General features: G+C 36.2%; 2 protein-coding genes and 2 long non-coding RNA genes across 6 annotated transcripts; 2 read left to right on the forward strand and 2 right to left on the reverse strand.

Annotated features, from left to right (window-relative positions):
• Positions 1-253: 253 nt before the first annotated feature.
• On the forward strand, positions 254-2,529 carry LOC147530763 (uncharacterized). Its single transcript, XM_086647088.1, has 4 exons — positions 254-274; positions 446-502; positions 1,444-1,537; positions 1,763-2,529. Exons 1-4 carry the CDS (start codon positions 254-256, stop codon positions 2,527-2,529), a joined length of 939 nt encoding a protein of 312 aa, XP_086503214.1.
• A 1,936-nt stretch (positions 2,530-4,465) lies between these two features.
• Positions 4,466-9,006, forward strand: LOC147530764 (protein FAR1-RELATED SEQUENCE 5-like). Of its 3 annotated transcripts, none has more exons than XM_086650243.1 (7): positions 4,471-5,172; positions 5,684-5,722; positions 5,812-5,892; positions 6,101-6,139; positions 6,229-6,309; positions 6,736-7,510; positions 7,664-9,006. In XM_086650243.1, the coding sequence occupies exons 1-6, from the start codon at positions 5,123-5,125 to the stop codon at positions 6,908-6,910; spliced, it is 465 nt and encodes a 154-aa protein (XP_086506369.1). In that variant the 5' UTR covers positions 4,471-5,122; the 3' UTR covers positions 6,911-7,510; positions 7,664-9,006. The 3 variants fall into 3 exon arrangements, with proteins under 3 accessions (XP_086506367.1, XP_086506369.1, XP_086506368.1); XM_086650242.1 differs by having other exon boundaries at positions 5,035-5,172; XM_086650241.1 differs by having other exon boundaries at positions 4,466-5,172; positions 5,684-5,892.
• Positions 9,007-9,918: 912 nt separating this feature from the next.
• LOC147530765 (uncharacterized) lies at positions 9,919-10,462 on the reverse strand. Its single transcript, XR_015228452.1, has 2 exons — positions 10,365-10,462; positions 9,919-10,277 (listed from the first exon to the last, which is right to left on the reverse strand). It is a non-coding gene; the product is annotated as an uncharacterized LOC147530765 (long non-coding RNA).
• A 1,063-nt stretch (positions 10,463-11,525) lies between these two features.
• On the reverse strand, positions 11,526-12,201 carry LOC147530766 (uncharacterized). Its single transcript, XR_015228078.1, has 3 exons — positions 12,060-12,201; positions 11,872-11,961; positions 11,526-11,661 (listed from the first exon to the last, which is right to left on the reverse strand). It is a non-coding gene; the product is annotated as an uncharacterized LOC147530766 (long non-coding RNA).
• Positions 12,202-18,785: the final 6,584 nt, after the last annotated feature.

Genomic DNA, 18,785 nt, shown 5'->3' on the forward strand with positions numbered 1-18,785 from the left:
TGGAGGTAGTTGGAAACAGTGGTGGTTGACAGGGGAGGTGGGAGGTGATGTATGAAGGTGAAAGATAAAAATTAAGAGACAAAAAGCAAACATTTCAATTTCAGACACAAACCACACTAATTGTTAAGTCAAATCTAGTTACAAAAGTATTGTTTCCACTATAATTTGTTTTTTTAAGGACACTATAATTTGTTTTGATGCCCAAGGAAGCGGCCAATAGTATTTATGGACTGGATGGCAACCCTAAGCAATGATGGGGCGAAAAGAAAACCAGGTTCTAAATCTAGGAGCAATTAAACCACCCAAAAGAATCTATGGATGACAAATGCAGCTCTAACCATGCAAGATCATCAGCTCGCGACACGTGTCCACAATCACAATATTAGTCTCTTTTTTTTTGATGAGGCACAATATTAGTTCTTTTGATAGTCTACTTTTAAATTAGGCCGAAGAATATTCTGCCATGATAGCCATCAAAGAAGGAAAACCAGATGAAACAGAGGTTAGTATGTATTTATTTGTTAATTGTAAACTAGATAAGATTCTCATCATGTGACTCATTTGTCAATTGTCGGTGCAAAAAACATTGAATCACCTCACCCTAATGAGGTGTCCACATGCATAGTAGTATGTATATTGTTATATCCTACTCTCATAAGACACAACATCTAAAACTGTTAATTTTTACTATTTTGGACATCTACTTGCCCTAATTCTACTAACTTAGTTACTTAGAGAAGATTGATCCTGTTTAATAATGGGCGTTGGGCGTTGTAAAACAGACACCAAAATTGCTATTGGATATTTTGGCAGTTTGAGATCTAGCCTAGACTTCAACCAAATCAAAAATAAGCTCGCCAAATGGCAATCAAATCTTCTATCTCAAGCTGGTCGCTCGGTAGTCATTTCTACTATCGCAGCGGCCGTTCCCCGATACCAAATGCAGTGCTTTGCTATCCTGAAAGGCATATGTAACAGCATTGAGTCCCTCCAAAGGACTTTCTGGTGGAGAAAATCCAAAAGTTTCCATACTATCAACTGGTCGGCTATTTGCAAGCCAAAGAAACTAGGTGGTCTGAGATTACGCCTCCCTCATCTTGATAATCAGGCCTTTCTCAGTAAAATTATCTGGCGTATTATTAATAACCCGAAGGGCATTTGGGTTTGTGTGCTCAAAAGCAAATACTTTCCTAAAACCCATCGCCCCCCCCCCCCCCCCCCCCCCCAAAACCACCCTTCTTGGCCTTGGAAATCTATTATTAAGCATTATTCTAATATGGATAGTCTTATCTTCTGGGACATTAATACAGGGTCTAACATAAACGTTTGGAGTGACTATTGGATGCCAAACCACCCCCTCCCATAACTAACCATACGGGGTCCAACATTAAATGGGTTGCACAACTTATTACTAACAACACTTGGAATTTTCAAATGTTGCAGCAATGTTTTAACGACGAGATTTGCTGTGCTATCCTCAGCATCAACCTCCAAAATAATCAAGAAGATAAACCGATATGGACATTAACCAAATCAGGTAATTTCTCGATAAAATCAATGTATTACTATTTAAGAACGGAAAGTATGAATGTGAGGCAGGACCACCTCGACTGGGGATTTATCTGGAACTTGAATACTATACCACGTGTGAAGCTTTTCCTATGGAAATGTTGTACAAATAGCTTACCTGTCAAAGCGAAGATTGGCAAATTCATTTGAGACCAATTCTCATGTATTAACTGTGATGAAAACGAAACTTTAGATCATGTGATGCTGTACTGCACGTTTGCTAAAGCAATTTGGTTCAATTATGATGTGAGAACACATCAGATTAGCTCGACTAATCAATGGATAACACAATGGAAAACTCTAAATGAGGATACTACCAACCAATATGCCAAAATACTATGGTTCATTTGGAAAGCTAGATGTGAAAACAGTTTTAACACGAACAAACAGAATCCTCGACAAATCATAGACCGAATTAATAATGTGTCTATCACTCCTCTCAAGATTGAGACGGTTATCACTAACAAATGCAGGAAATCTACTAAGGAACAAAAATGGAGACTTCCATCGACACCATATTTAAAGTTGAATGTTGACGCCTCGTTTACAAAAGCTACAGAACCGGCCGGAATAGGATGTATTATCAGAGATGAAGAGTCGAAATTCATTATAGCAACAGCAAATTCGGTGCGAAGCCAAAATGCGGAAGAATGTGAAGGATTAGCTATCCTATCTAGTATGCAATGGGCATTACAATTAAATATTACTCATGCTCATATAGAAAGCGATAACCAAGCACTTATCAAATTCATCAATGGTCATAATATTGGTCTACACTGGCAATCTTTAAAGATGATACAACAAATTCAATCCCTTATAAACAATTTCGAAGGAATCATGTTCACCTGTGTTTCTAGGGATTGCAATGCTCCAGCTGATGCGATTGCGAAATGGGGAAGAAGAAATGGAGAAAGGAAAGAATGGAATTCTGTACCTTCTTTTGTGTCGCCTTTACTTTAGTTCTTTTGTGTGTTTGAAGTACTCTCGTTTGTGTCGGCTTTACTTTAGATGTTTGTGTGTTTGTAGTACTCTCGTTCGTCTTTAATGCAATGTTCTCTCATCAAAAAAAAAGTGCCACTAGATTATGTAAAAGCATTTTCAACCGAAAATATACAAAAGAGACGCAGAAGAAACTTCTAAAAAGTTTTAGATCTTCATTTGAAAACTATAGAAACGAAATTAAAAAGATTTAAACTGAATTTTATTGATTAAAACTGAATGAATAAAACAACTCCTAGATAAAAAAAAGATAACTGTAATTTATTGAAATGGTACCAAAACCGTCGAAATAACCTAAAGTGTAAAGGGCGCCTCTCAAAATGACTGTAGGGGCCTCCTAGAGGTTTGACCACGGTCAAACCCCGACAACTGTAAGGGCCCCCCGTTCGGACTAACCAGTTCGAGGCCAAAAACATGGTCTCGGACTGGCCCATCCCGAAAGACTCGGACTGTCTGGCCCGAGAGGCTTCGGACTGACTAGTCCGATGGCGTCGGAAATAGTCGATTTTCGCAAAATCTCACAAAACTCTTGGGTTTATTCTTTTTTGGTTCTCCATCTAGGACTTTTTCATCTCCAAATCTAAGGGTTGTTTTTTCATCCATTTAAGGTTTCTTCATCCTCTCAACAAAATAAAAATTAAAGACGTTTAAACTTGAAGATTAAAGGGTTATTTATTTCCTAAGTTTGAAGACTTTAAAGTAAATTTAGGTTTTTGATTATCTTCATGATGTTTAATGATAATATGTGTTGATAGATTAATGATTTTTATTGGTTTAACGTTTGATTAATTTAGGGGGGTGCTCAGAGACGCCTACAATAATTTTGGAGAAGCGCCTAAATAATTTCGAGAGGCGCGTATACACACCCAAAGTGTAAATTAGGCAAAACTCAAACCAAATCACATGAATGGGGCTCTGAATTAAATATTTGCATTTTGAAAAGACCTCGTTTAAGACCCTTTCTACAAGTTATCTAATTGTTTACTCAAAAGCTATTAAAAGTAGCAAAACATTACTATTTGGCAACCTTATCCAAATATACTTCACCAAACCCCACCACCACAAAATCATTTATAAAAAGGAAACCACCAAAATGACCCATAACATCAAATTCAACTGCTGAGTCCTAGAGAGAGAAAGAAAGAGTCTTCTACTACAACATTGTGTTTTTCCCAATCAAAGTTGAAGAGAGAAGCAAATAATGGCAGATATAGCTCTTTTGGTTGCAGAGGAGTATGAGAGGAGAATCAATAAGGCTACCTACGAAAAAGGGAATCAACAAAAAGGGATTATTAACAAGATTGAGTTTGTTACTTCACCCTTAAGTCAAAGGTCTGATGAAAATCAATTCACTTGGGTAAAGAAAGATTCTGATATGGAAAACATGGATTATGCAAATATGGTTTTCGATCCAAAAACTTGTTTTGGTTTGGCAACTGTTAATGGGTTTTTCTCAGCTTAATTAAATGATTCTCTTTCAGTCATGTACTTTCTTCTTCATACCTTATGTTTGTAAATGGGACTTTGATTAAGTTTTTTAGTTTGTTTATTTGTTTTTCTTTTGTAACCAGGATATGTAAATAAGCAATTTAAGATTTGGTGATGAGATTTTAGAAAATTCAGAAGATTGGGATATAATCAAATCCAAAATTTGATAATTACTGATTTAGTCCTTCTAAACTTAGGTCAGTTTAAGGACTCAAACTTTGTAACTCGCATTTAACAGATGTTTAAAACTTTACTTTAAGAAAAGGCCATTTGGAAGTGAAGACTATAAAAAAATTAAATTATCTTTTCTCACTAGAGAAAAAGTTTTATTTGAAGTTTTGACCAAATCTTTCCATTATAAAATTGCTTTTAGCTTAATTATAAAGTAGTGAGTACAACAAATAGATTTAACAAAAAATGGGCGTTTGGTCCAAAAAATGGGGGGGAAATAAGCTACTCATCCAAAAACGCCACAAAATTCTTTTCCAGTCCTTTGTGTCAGAAATCATGCCAGTTTTCCTATTTTTTTTTTTTTTTTTTCCCCTTTTACCCCTCCGATTGGAAACCGGGATTAGTTAATGAGGGAATGGTCTTTGTCAGGTTGATTTGTAAGGGAGCATTTAATTCCCAGCCATGATTTGACCTTAATGTCACCCTCCATCTCTCTAAATCTTCCCTCCATCTCTCTAAATCCCGCCAAATAATCCTTTTTCTTCTTTCTCTCTGTTCATTCCTTCTCAAAACAGCTTCATTCTCTCAATTTTTATTCCAAATTTCAAATTTTTGGCGAAATTTGAAACTAAAATTTCGTATCCCGCCCATCAGTTTGAAAATAATTCATTTTCTACCTTATTTATACCTTAGATGAAGTTAAGTATCTTACCCAAAACCATTAACTTCAATGCTTAACAAAAAACATTATCTTCCATTATCTTCCTGAGTCTTCAATGCTATCCTAAATAGTTCACCTGATGTTTTCTGTTTTTCTAACCATTAATGCTATTTAAGATCCACCAAACCAAATAAGTCCTCACCCGTATTTTGTTTCTGATTTTGCAACTACATAATGGATAGTATTGCACAATTGTCCACCTCTTCAAACATAGGATCATTCACGTAAGTAGTTCGTTTGATATTTTTAATGTTATTTCTTCATCACTGATGTAACTGTTTTCGGATTGTTCCTCTTTTATCTTTTCTGTTTTTGGATTCTTATAACTGGATGAGTTCCCTATGCATTTTAGGGTGGTAAATTGTTCAGTTTCCTCTAAAGTAGTAAGTTCCCTAAGCCTCTGTAGGTGCATTATCCAGTTTCGTCTAAAGTCGTAAGATGTCCAGTCCCATGTATATGAGTAAATTCACAAGTTTTCTCTAAAGTAGAAAGTTTCCTAAGCTTTTATGTGTGTGCAATATCCAGATTCCTAATAACTTGGTAAGTTTCCTAAGCATGTATATGGGTAAACTCAAAAGTTCCCTCTAAATTATGTATCTAGGTAAATTGTCCAGTATCCTGTAAAGTAGTTAGTTCTGTAACCGATTTAACATTTATTGTTGACATTATTATGTTGTCAATAAACTATCCGGTTTTTTCTAAATTCACTTATTTTTTGTGTTTTCCATGTTTCAGTAAAATGCTTCTGAATGTTCAATCCACCCCTCCTCTCTGGTGAATCAATCCTTATGTTACTTTGTTTAGTTTTTCTCCTTTTCTTTTTAAAATGACTAACTCTTAAGATGATTACTTGAACTAATCAGTGTGGACCGCGAATTTGTCTCTTCCACCTCGGCTTCTGTAGCAGTAGCACAGGATGAAATTGTTCAACATGAAATACATCGGTACACTCCCTAACTTCATAACAATTTATATACTTTACTGGTAAACCGTACAGTTTTCACTAAACTATTAAATTTCCTAATAGTCTGTGTGCTTGAAGTTATTTACCTTAGGCGAAAACTGTCCAGTTTCTATAAACTACTAAGTTTCCTCATCACATATGTAAATGTTTTCGTGTTCTTATTGATTTTTCTGTTTTCCATGTTTCAGTCAAACGCTTTTGAATGTTGAGTCAACCCGTCCTCTCTGGTGAATCAATTTTTATATGACTTTGTTTTAGTACTTCCCTTTTGCTTTTTCTAATGATTACATAAGCTTTGTCTTCTTGATCTACTCAGGGTGGAGCGCGACTTTTTCTGTCCCACCTCTGCTTCTGTATCTGATCCACGTGATGGAGCTTTCCAACAGGAAATACATCGGTAAGTTTTCCAGTTTCTCATAATCAATTTAGTTCCTTAAGCAGGTATATGGGTAAATTGCCCAGTTTTCCGCAAACTGGTAAGTTTCCTAATCACTTCTTAAGTTCCCTAAAAATGTATTTCCCAAACTAAGATTCCTAATGTATAAGAGTTTCCCAAACTATGATTGTGCTACTTAGTTTGTGGACACATTCTCCCGTAACTTATAAACTCGTAAGATCCCGTAGCATTATTCGTAGATTATATTGTTTCTAGTAAACTCTATAGTTTTTCGAACACCAGCTTGTGTCTTGTAATTCTTAAGATTTTGGAAAACTTGTACGTTTCCTAATGATTTCTTAAGTTCCCTATTTTGAATTTTGGGAAATTGTCCAGTTTCCTATAATATAATATTTTTCCTAAGAAACCTAATCGTTTGTCCTGCAGTTTTCCAGAAGATTTCCTCTCTCCCTCTTCAACAGGTCATGCTGAAGCATCACTGCCCTCGTTAGGAGTGAACCTCTTCGATCAGATAGTTGGCCCGAAGTTTTTACATCCATCGGGCAGGAATTTCCCGGGGGTGCTCCTGCGTTTCGACAGGCGCTTAGTCGATATTCCATAAAACATGGATTCAATTATAAATTCCTAAAGAATGATCTATCCCGTATAACTTGTGTATGCAAAAATTCTAGTTGTGGTTGGACCATTCATGCCGTTGCTCCTCTGAAGTCCCGTTCCATGTTTGTTCTGAAAGCTTTCAACCCTGTCCATACGTGTGACGATTTTGTATTGTCTTCTCGTAAACCTAGGCTGTCAACAGAAGCTGTCAGCCAGTTAATAGCTGATGACCTCCGAGAGAATCCTACAAAGAGTACCAAAGATATTATAAGATCATTTAAAAAGGATTATGGTATATCTCTTAGCTACTATTATTCATATAAAGCTCGGAATGCTGCTATTTCTTTAACATATGGTGAAGAAGAGGATTCATACGGTAAGCTCCAGTGGTATGTGGATGCACTATCTCGGTCGAACCCAAATAGTCACATTGATCTTCAAGTTGATCCAGTTTCCCGTCGTTTTGTTAGAATATTTATTGCTCTTGGAGCTAGTATTGAAGGCTACAAGCACTGCCGACCGCTAATATTTGTTGATGGTACCTTTGCCAAAACTAAATACAATGGATGCATACTTGCAGCTGTGGCAAAGAATGGGAACGATGGTAAGTACTTCCTCATATATTTTTCCTTAAACTATATACTTTTTTGAACAGCAGCCGGTTTCTGAACACTTTCTTATTTCCCTAAAACTATCTGGTCTTGCCCCTACTGTATATGAGGAATGTATCTTCATTCCAATTAGTGTTTCATTGCAGGATTTTTTGTGGTTGCTTACGCTGTTGTTGATGTAGAGAATGATACAAACTGGACTTGGTTTTTCTGCCATTTGGCGCAAGTTGTTCCTAGTAGTCCATCGTTGACGTTTATGTCGGATCGCCACCATGGTATTATTAATGCAGTTTCCAACATATTCCCAGAGGCCCACCATTCATTTTGCGTTTGGCATTTACGCAACAATTTGAATGTACGGGTCAAGAATGGCGCTAAGAAGTCGGATTATTTTCAGTCGCTAATGTTTAAAGCGGCTCGGGCGCTAACTGTATCGGACTTTCAAAAGTACACTACAGAACTTGTTGTCATGGGTGGAAATGGTGTTCAGTCGTTTTTGTACTCCGTCGATCCAAAAAACTGGGCGGATGTGTATTTCCCGGGTAATAGGTATGGTTTAATTTGTTCTTCTCTATCTGAGTCTTTCAATTCTTGGATAAAGGACGAGAGAGTTCTTCCCATTTCTGTCATGCTCGATATGTTGCGGGTTAAAATAATGAACATGATGAACGATCGAAGGATTGAATCGGCCTCCTGGAACTCATTCTTATGCCCGAAAGTCAATGAGACAATGAAGTCCAGATTTAACGTTGCTTGCAGTTGGAAGTGTCTTCAATCAGCTGAATTTAAATATGAAGTTATGTCGAACCCCAGCCACTCTGTTGATCTTGCTAATCTGACTTGCTCATGTCGTAAGTGGCAAGTTCAAGGTATTCCGTGTGAACATGCTATCTTGTGTATTAAAGTGCATGGAGGTGATAGCTCAAGGTTTTTTGATCCTGCTGTCACAACGGAAGCTTATTGTAATACCTACCGTCTTTCCATCAACCCTGTCCCTACTTTTGATGCACCAAAATCATTCGATAAAGACAACATGATACTTCCTCCCTTAACGAAGAAGCGTCCAGGGAGACCACGCACTGTGAGGATTGAAAGTTCAGGGAACTTTCGTAAAAGACAGAGGGTATGCGGTAGATGTAAACAACTATCCTACCACAACAGTGCTTCGTGCAACCAACCTATTTGATGTGGGAAAATATCTTACCGGGCATTCTACAATTTTGAATAGCTTCCACAGTGTTGGTGTTTTTCAGATTATGAAGAGAGCCTGTGTTTTTGTTGACATTACAATGTCCCTTTTTTGTGAATTCTATTTTGTGTCCAGTAAATTGGGTAATGTACTGGAAATGGAGATGTTTTCTGGAAGCTTGTAAAATTTCTTTCTATATGGAGCAAAATTTAGTTATTTAGCTCAACCAAACTGTTATGTTCCGGATTCCATGTTGTTTACAATACATCAGTTAATGTACACTACCCTATTTATCCTCAATTAAGTTCCCTAAGCATGTATATGGGTAAATTACACAGTTGTCTGCAAACTAGTGAGTTTCCTGAAAATGAATTATTTCCCTAACTTTGTTTGTGCTACTTAGTTTGTGGGTACATAGTTCCCTGAGTATGTATGTTGGTAAACTACACAGTTGTCTGCAAACTAGTGAGTTTCCTGAAAATGAATTATTTCCGTAACTTTGTTTGTGCTACTTAGTTTGTGGGTACATAGTTCCCTGAGTATGTATGTTGGTAAACTACACAGTTTTCTGCAAACTAGTGAGTTTTGCTAAAAATGAATAATTTCCCTAACTTAGTTTGTGCTACTTAGTTTGTGGGTACATAGTTCCCTGAGTATGTATGTGCTTAAATTAGACAGTTTTCCGAAAACTAGTGAGTTTTCTTAAAAATGTATAATTTCCCTAACTTAGTTTGTGCTACTTAGTTTGTGCTACTTAGTTTGTGGGTACATAGTTCCCTGAGTATGTATGTGGGTTACATTCTGCAGTATCTTGTAAACTCGTAAGTCAGAAATAGAGCTATTTATCTGGTAAGTAAGTGTATTATTTCCCTTTTTCTGCAAACTAGTAATTTTCCTAATTACTTCTTAAGTTGCCTAAGCATGTATATGGGTAAGTATAAGAATTTCCCTGTTGTGCTACTTATTTTGTGCGTACACTGTAAACTCGAAAGTTCCCTAAGTATTTATGTGGGTACATTCTCCAGTATCTTATAAACTCGAAAGTTCCCTAAGTATTTATGTGGGTAAGTCATTTATTTAGTGTAACATTTATCTACTAGAGCTAGTAAATGTACTGTCTATCTGGTACCTAAGTTCATTATGTGTTCTCGCATTGTTTTTGGTTGCTGGAAAATTTATTGGTTTATAGAAACTAAGAAATGCACCAGAAACTGATGAATTTATGTGTTCTCGCATTAGTTTAAGGATTTCTGTTGTTGAGTCTTCTCAGTTATAAACCATATAACTGTCACCATATAATCCGTTCGTAAGTAACATGAACAAAACAACACATAAATATTGTTCTAACTTTAACAAAATTAAGATTATCCAATTTTTAGTTTTCTTCTGCAATTTGGTTTCTCCATTCGTCCTTTGATTCGTCCAAGATTAGGTATGTTACTTCTGCCCTCAATCTCCTTGCTTCATCTTCATATGCTTCCTTTTGTGAGCACTTTACAGGGTAATTGTGCTGGATGCTTTCTTGAAATATTTCCTTAATCTTTAGCATCACGTATAGACCACAATCTGGACTGTTAGATTTTAAAGTTTGAGCAAGATAATGTTAGTTTCAAGTAAGGAATAACATAGTTAATTAATGCTCCAAAATTTGCCCTCACCTTTCCCCTTGTTGGGGGCATTCAACATCTTTAATGTATGGGATTTTTTTGTCAATTTTTCCCCTTCCGGCCTTCATCTTTATCATCTTTTCTGCCAGGATGCGCGCCAATTCTTTGGAATTGTAGTTACATCTGTTTGCCAGTTCCATGTCTCGATATAAGGAGTTGAAGTGCGTCCACTCGTTCTCCTCAAAATCATACACCAACAAAGTCCAGTGATGGCCCTCGAAAGAGTCATCTCTGTATGGTGTATTAAGTGGAACGCACAACTTGCTCGTATGATCTTTGATTAAGTGTTCTTCCATCCTTTTATCTAAATTCACTTCGATTGTCTTCTGGCTGCGCTTCTGCCTTATCAATGTCTGCAATTGTGTCATGTAAGTTTACTAGTCAATTCACAAATCCTCTTCAAATGAATTATAGTAATGTTTAGGAATCTTACAAATAGCAATGATGATAGGAACAACACTTCACGGTCGAGGTTGGTAGATGAGAACATTAAGTGGTCTTCAAACCAATCAATTATCTGGGAATCACACCCTCTGTTCATCATCAGTTCATCTAGATCTTTTGCCCTTAGACAGTGTTGCTGGTCCTTGTTCCAGACATCCAGGCTGTATAAAACAATGTAGAACACATTAACCACAGAATAATTTACCAGAAACTATCTTGTTTCTTGACCACATACTTGTTTACATTTAACCTAAATGTGTACTAGACACTGACTAATTTTCTGTCGGCCAAACTTATAACCAACAAAAAAATTCTAGAGAGAAAAGATTATACCTTGTCCATCCATACTTCATGAATTCTTCCATCAGAGATTTTTCAGTTTGTTGCACATAAGGCCATAACCCCCCTTTTCTCCAGTCACTCAATTTGACATGGGGTTCTTTCTTTAGTGTAATCATCTCCAAGTCAATGACCTGTACTTCACTGCCACCTCCTTTTTCTGTTCTTCTCCTCACCCTTGGATTATTTTTAATCCTTTTAACAAGTGATGTTGGGACCGGAGATGACCCTTTGTTCCCTTTTTTGGAAGCTACTCTTTTTGGAGGACTGACATGTGGTGATTCAAATTGTCTCATGTCCGCAGACAGTTTTGACACTGATTCTTTTCCAATTTCAGCAATATTTTTGAATTTATTGTTCCCCGCTGTACTCTCTTCACCTTCTTTAACCATCATGGAAGACTTTTTGGGAGGAGTCCACTCAATTATTTGAGTCCCGAGATCTATGTTGAGATCAAAACTAGGACAGTCGTCTATTTCATCCAACCTCCTCCTTACATTATTATCTATAAACAAAACAAAGTTCGTAAGTTACCAAAGTCAGAATGTGGGAACATTGTCCAGTTTGTTCTAAATTAGTAAGTTCCCAAGGCATATATGCTTGTGAATTTTTCAGTTTCCTAACAACTTCGTAAGTTCCCTAAGTATGAATGTCGGTAAATTTTTCAGTTTCCTATAAACTATCAAGTCCCCTAAGAATGTATGTGGGTACCTACCTCTTCCTTTTGACAGATCCTTTTCCAGTGTATCTGCAACCCACCATCCTTCCTCACTTGACAAATTCACTTCTACCTCCTCTTGATCATCTTTATAAATTGTAGACAAGAAGAATAATTTGAAACTTTAATTTGAGGATCATTTGTTAAATTATTCAAATTAATTGTGAAGGGAAATTATTGTTTGCCTTGGTTTTGCTGAGCATCTCCCTTGACATTTGCTTTTTTATTCTCGCTTTCCTCACTCTCCTTGCTTTTCTCGCTTTCCTCTGTTTCCTCTCTCTCCTCGCTCTCCTTGCTTTTTTCGCTTTCCTCGCTTTTCTCTTTTCCCTCACTTTCTTCGCTTTTCTCGCTTTCTCCGCTTTCCTCGCTTTCGTCCTTGTCATTGCTATTGTCTGATATAACTTCAGTGTAAACAACACTAAGTTATTTTCCAGACATTGAATAACTTACTATGAATGTACAAATTAACTATATATCATAAAAATAATAGTTTGCCTGGGTTATTCTCAGCATCTCCCTCGCTATCCTCGATTTCCTCTCTTTCCTCGCTATCCTTGCTTTGCTCGCTTTCCTCGTTGTCATAGCTACTGTCTAATATAACTTCAGTGTAAACAACACTAAGTCATTGCCAGACATATAATAATTTTCTGAGAATATCTAAATTTACTAAGTATTATCAAAATTTTGTTTATCAGAATTTCAACACCTTAAAGACCTTGAGCATTAATACTTAAAACTTGCCAATTGTTTACTACTTCTTGAATAAGAACATAAATATTTAAAACATTGGAACATTTGAAATTAGTGTTTGCCTTTTTTCGCACCCTTGGTTTGACCTTTGCCTCTGCCCTTGGTTTGACCTTTGCCTGTGCCCTTGGTTTGACCTTTGCCTGTACTCTTTCTTGCAACCTTTTTTGGTTCAACTTCAACCTCCTCTTCCTCACTCTCTTCCTCTTCTTCTTCCTTTTTGTCTTTCGACTCTTCTTCCTCACTGTCCTCATCATCTTCTTCCTCACCCTCATCTTCTTGTTCACCCTCTACTTCCTCATCTTCTTCTTCCTCATCCGTATCTTCTTCTTCACTCTCTGTTTTTTCTTCATTGCTCTCTTTAGCATTGAGCTTATCTTTCTTCTCCTTTTCTTTTTGTCCCTTTCCCGAAACTTGCTTGTCTAAAACCTCACCAGCTGAAACTTTCTTTCCTGTAATCTCCTTTCCTAAAACCTCCTTACTATGTTTACCCTTTACCTTTTCTTTCTTCTCTATTTCTTTTTCTCCAATTCCCTTTCCTTTTTTCTTCTGACCCGTTTGTTGTTGTGCTGGTGCTTTCTTTGCAGGCACTAAACTGCTCTCTTCTGCAGGCATGAAATTGCTCTCCTCCAGTCCAATGTCCTTGTTTTGTTGAACCATCCCCTCAGCCAGTAGTTCAGAATAAGCTTTGTATGCTTCGTCCCTCTCATCAACAGCTTCTGCCAGTTCTTTCCTAAGCTCTTCATTTTCGAGCTTAAGTTTATCTATTTCTGTCTCGAGCTGGGCAGTTGTTTCCTTCTGTTGTTCAAGCAGGAGAAGCATCTCACTTTCGTTGCCCCCATATTCTGTTGTCTTCAACATCTTTGCTTCTTCTTCGCTTAGGGGGATAACATATTCTTCGCTCACCTGAAAGAGAAAACAAGTCAGTTAGTTCCTATTAAACCAAAGAATGTTTAATACATCCGCAAGTTTACAAAAAATCAATAATTTTAGGAGAAACAAGTCAGTTTTCTAGAAACCAAAATTCTTTCTGTTATATAAATGGCATTTTATACCTGTTCTTCTGTCAGACTTTGTAGCTTTTCAACAAAGGTTTCCTCTATTTTGCTAAGAGACCACCTTAAAATCCTTGGTATTTCTTCTTTGTATTTCTCCTCTCTTTCGTAACATGTAGTATGCTCGCAGAACCAGAGCTTTAAATAACACAATTAAATTTCTGTAGAATGAGTAAGGAACTTCAATGGTAAGTTATAATTCAAATAAATTTAAACATACTTACAGGGAGGATTAACAGGCAGCCTGAAGCTTTTATTGGGTCGTTCGGGTGCCGATTGATGTGGTCAATCATGAATTGGTGCGCCGCAACTGGCCAATTGTAATCCTTAATGGTTTTCATTGATTCTAAGTAAATCAGAATCTGTGTGGAAACCGAGTAACCCGATGTTGTTGGAAATAGAATATTTGCAGCAATACACATAATAATCAACCTAATTGCATCCATTTCATCCTCATCTTCAAGTGCCATTCTCAATGCCTTACCTATTTTAATGCATGAAACTTTGGGAAGCACCTCTCCAAAGTACTTCACTTGAAACTCTTTTTGTGGTTCCTTCATTACTTTTGTGCTTGGGAAGACATCTGTCACCTTCCCTCCCAACGGCATTCCAAGAATCAGCGAAATATCTTGAGGCTTTAACTTTAATGCTTTCCCGGCGAGATTGATAGTTTCAGTTGAAGTTGAATACAGGCACAGAAGGTCAAAAACAGCTCTGTTTGGTCTAGGTGGGTGGTCCATGTCAATCTTGTCACTCATAAACGCTTGGATTAAGTTGTTGAATGGAGTCTCTTCCAACAAATCCTTCTGTCTCTGTGTCAACTTTGGATAAGTTGTCTTCAGCTGTGTCCATGTATTCTTCAAGGAATACTTGTACACTTTTGTCAATCTCGTCGCCAAATTATCTGGAACATTTTTGTGCTCACCGGGAGAGCCAACCAGTCCCTGTTGGATTATTCTGTCCTCACTACCAGAACCAGCTTCCTGTACAGATAGCTTGGACTTCTTTCTCTTCCTTTCTTCTGCTTTATCCTTTGGCATTTTCCTCTTTGCTTTAGTTGGTTTCACAACTGCCGAACTTTCATCAACGGAGGCCTGAAAAAATTAAAAAGCATCAAATTATAAGAGCAGAGTTTACAAACCACTCATATTATAGAAACACATCTTACAAACCACTCACATAAGATTTGTCCATGTTTGGCATCCAGTTTCCATGAAATCAACTGGTTTACTGTCACTATTTTCATATACCAGTAAACGGTCTAATTTCCTAGTTGTTATTTTCTCTATAATATTCAACATTATAAAAGCATAGATTACAAACCACTCACATTATAAAAGCATAGATTACAAGCCCATCACATTATAAGAGAATAGATTACAAACCACACATATTACAGAAACACATATTACAAACCAGTCACATAAGACTTGTCCATGTTTAGCATCCAGTTTCCATGAAATCAACTGGTTTACTGCTACTATTTTTCTTATACTAGTAATATTTGGTCCGTCCTAGGTAATCATTTTTAACATGCAGTGTACAGAAAACCAACTGGTTTCCATGAAATCAACTGGAATACTTAATCATTTTTAACATGCAGTGTACAGAAAACCAACTGGTTTCCATGAAATCAACTGGAATACTTAATCATTTTTAACATGCAGTGTACAGAAAACCAACTGGTTTACTGCTAATATTTTGTCTTGCATTAAGTTTTCATGAAATCAACTGGTTTACCATTGATATTTTGTCCTACCTGTACACTGTAAAATTTTCTAGGAATTATACAGTTTATAATATACAACCTTATCAAAAAACAGATTACAAACCACTCACATAAGAAAGAGATCTATGTACAGGAACTTTCATGATGAAGAAACAGATAGAAACCCTAGGAAATCATTTTAGTCCTACCAGTACACTGAAAAATTTTCTACAAATTTATCTGTTCATAGATAAGAACTTAAAGAAACAGATCAATCTACAAAAATAATTTCTGAAACACAAAAATTTTCTAGAAATTATATTATGTAGTAATAATAATTTGTGAAACAGAAAAAACTAAACATTTTCAGTTACTTACCCTTTTCCCAGGGCTCATTCTTCTTGTAACTTGTTCCTCCGTAACCGCTTTCGATCTGGTAGATCTTGGCTCTTCAAGGCTTATTTTCTTTGTTTGTTGTTTGGGCGTATTAGGTTTCACCATCTTCCTAAAAATTTATGAACACCAGTGTTTTCGTAGGATGAAGAGAGAGATAAAAAACCTTCCTTTGATTTTGTTTGTTAGAAGAGAGAGATAACTAAGATTTTCGAACTTAAACCAGGTGAAACAAGATGATGATTCGCCTTCTTTGCACCGGTTTGGGAAAGGGAAGTGGTTTGGGAAAGGAAACTGTTTGGGAAAGGGAGAAATCAAGGGAGAGGGAACGGTTTGGAGATGGTTTTGAGAGAAGATTTGTTTTGGATTTGATTAGATTAGGCGTGAGAGAGTAATTAAGGGGAGATGTGACTGGCCAGCTGCAACGGTCATTTCGCCTGACGCACGTCACTCCCGAGATCCCGCTTTTTCAGACAATCTCTCTCTTTCGCGCCCAAAATTTGAGTGGCATGTATCGTAAATTTGAGTGAGATTGACGGGGGCAACGGTAATTTCTCCTGCCTCTCTGACCCGTTGGACTGGGAACGCATTTTTGCGTACCAGTGGATTGGCCTCTCTTTTCCGGGCCAATTTTGGATGTCCCGCCCATTCCCTCTAGATTTAACAGCAGCGGATTGGAAAGGTAAATTTTTACAATCGCGCACCTTGATGGTCTCGAAAAAAAATATAATAGTATTACTATATTTTTTTTAACATGTAGGTACATATAATTATGTGTATAATGATGTGTGTCATCGTCCCGAAAAAAATGTAGTAGCACTAATATATTTTTTTATACATGTAGGTACATATAATTATGTATATAATGGTGTGTGCAGATGACACGAATAAGGCACTGGCGTAGTGATTAAGACACAGGTTACAAATCATCACAATAGTAAGGTCATGAGTTTAAAGTCCATCTAGAGATCCTGCTGAATTTTATCCGTCAGATTTCAGTAATCTTGACACTATGCTATTTTTTTCTCAGCTTGATAATTACATTTACGATATGAGGCACGATGATGATTACTCAAATTTAGATGAAATTGGATCTCTTGCTAGAACAATGGTGGAAACTAAGAGGGATAAAACATATAATTTAGTTTATTTACTTATCACTTTAGCACTAACTTTGTCGGTTGCAACTGCCTCTGTTGAAAGAATTTTTTCAACTATGAAGCTAGTTAAAACACGCTTAAGAAACAGGATAAGTGATGCGTGGCTAAATAATAGTTTAGTAGTCTTTATTGAAAAAGAAGTTTTTAGTAGAATTGACAATTTGAATCGATTATGCGGACATTTCAAAATATGAACTCTCGTAGAGGTCAATTGCGTTTGTAATCGTTGATGTATTAATATAATTAATGAATATAAGTATTTTATTAAATACTTTGTTTGTAAAAACAAATTATTTAGGTATACAATCTGCACCCCCTAAGTGAAAATCCTGGATTCTCCCCTGGTGGGGGAAGGAAAACAAACAGTTTTTAACCCTTACAGAGAACGCATTTAAAACTTCTCCATCTTAAATTTAAAACTTCCCTATCTTAAATTATGTATCAAACAATAAAACTACCCTTCTAATTGAAAATTAAAAAGAGAATTTTTCTTTCGCTCTAAAAACATGGCTCTTTTATACCCTTTAGCTCTCTCCCAAAAACTCATTCTCCGACTATGAAGAAGTATATAGAGTTTGAATTGAGAGTTGAAGTGATGAATTAGTGATGAATATATCTTTATTTGTGAAACCAGATTCGTCACAGATCTAGTTCATTTTAAATAAATAAAGTTATCTTAGATGCAAGGGCGGAGCTAGGATTTGAAACTATACAGGACTAGCTAGCCTAAAATTTCTATAACTAAATTTTTCTTACGGTATATATATAATCGTCGAAAGTAAACATGTAAAGGAAATTTTTTGGTGTCAAAGTAAAGTTTGAATCATTATTGTCACAACCACATACGCAATCACCTAAATTAAAATTTATTGGTGGATCATTTCGAAAAATGATAAGTAAGTGCGTACTTATTAAGAATGCGAAATTCGTCCATTGCAATTATATATATGTTACTTTGTCCAAAAGACTACCTAACAGAAGAAACATTTCGCAATATATCATATAGGATGAATTTATCTATACAATACGATAGTCCATGGAATTTGAAAATGCACAAAAGAGTAAATAAGATCAAAACAATATTTTTTATTTCGTTGTGTATATATTACTACATTTAGCATATATATAAAAAAAGAGTATATGCAGCAAAAAATTGAAAGACGTACAAAACATCGAAACCCATCTTCATGACATGTAACTATATTACTTAAGTTGAGCCGTATGATCCTTCAACCCATAGAATTCATACTATTTAATCAGAATCGATTGTTTCAGCTATTTCTTTCTTAATATGTATAACCATGCAATTTCTTAGGAAATCTTCCTCTATTTTACTACGAAGTGTTGTTTCGACAATCTCATCGCTGAAAATGCTCTCACTATTTACCATAGAAACTGGTAAAGTTAACACCAAACAAATTAATCTGTAAACCAGACAATAAGACTTTGACTTTCTTGTTTCAATCAATTCACTACAAAAAAAGTGGCTTTTAGACATGCATAAATCGTCCCTAAAACATAGAAAATCGTCCCAAATACTCATTTGGGACAAATTTTGGTTTGCCCCAGAAAGCGGTGTCCCCAATAGTATTAAGGACAACCTTAGGGACAAATTCATTTGTCACCAATATATTTTAGGGACAATTACTCTCTGTCGCTAAAAGTATTTCTGACAATTTTATCGACACATATTGTTGTCATGAATGACATTAGGGACGATAGTTTGTTGTCCCTAATAATATTAGGGATGTCCCTAATAATATTAGGGACAAAAGTTAAAGACACATGACCTTGTCACAATAACTAATGGGGACATTTGTGGTCATCACTAATGATTACAAAACTTGT

The sequence above is a fragment of the Eschscholzia californica genome, unplaced genomic scaffold, assembly GCF_041429995.1.
Source record: "Eschscholzia californica isolate CP2 unplaced genomic scaffold, dmEscCali1.0.p SCAF_6, whole genome shotgun sequence".
Taxonomy (NCBI): domain Eukaryota; kingdom Viridiplantae; phylum Streptophyta; class Magnoliopsida; order Ranunculales; family Papaveraceae; genus Eschscholzia; species Eschscholzia californica.

Bases quoted from the DNA above. Each gene is read 5' to 3' on its own strand.
- LOC147530763 (XM_086647088.1), top strand. From the start codon at position 254: ATGGGGCGAAAAGAAAACCAG. The intron at 275-445 runs GTTCTAAATCTA...CTTTTAAATTAG, and splicing joins TGGGGCGAAAAGAAAACCAG to GCCGAAGAATATTCTGCCAT. The intron at 503-1,443 runs GTTAGTATGTAT...CAAATGTTGCAG, and splicing joins GAAAACCAGATGAAACAGAG to CAATGTTTTAACGACGAGAT.
- LOC147530764 (XM_086650241.1), top strand. From the start codon at position 7,027: ATGTTTGTTCTGAAAGCTTTCAACCCTGTCCATACGTGTGACGATTTT. The intron at 7,511-7,663 runs GTAAGTACTTCC...GTTTCATTGCAG, and splicing joins GGCAAAGAATGGGAACGATG to GATTTTTTGTGGTTGCTTAC.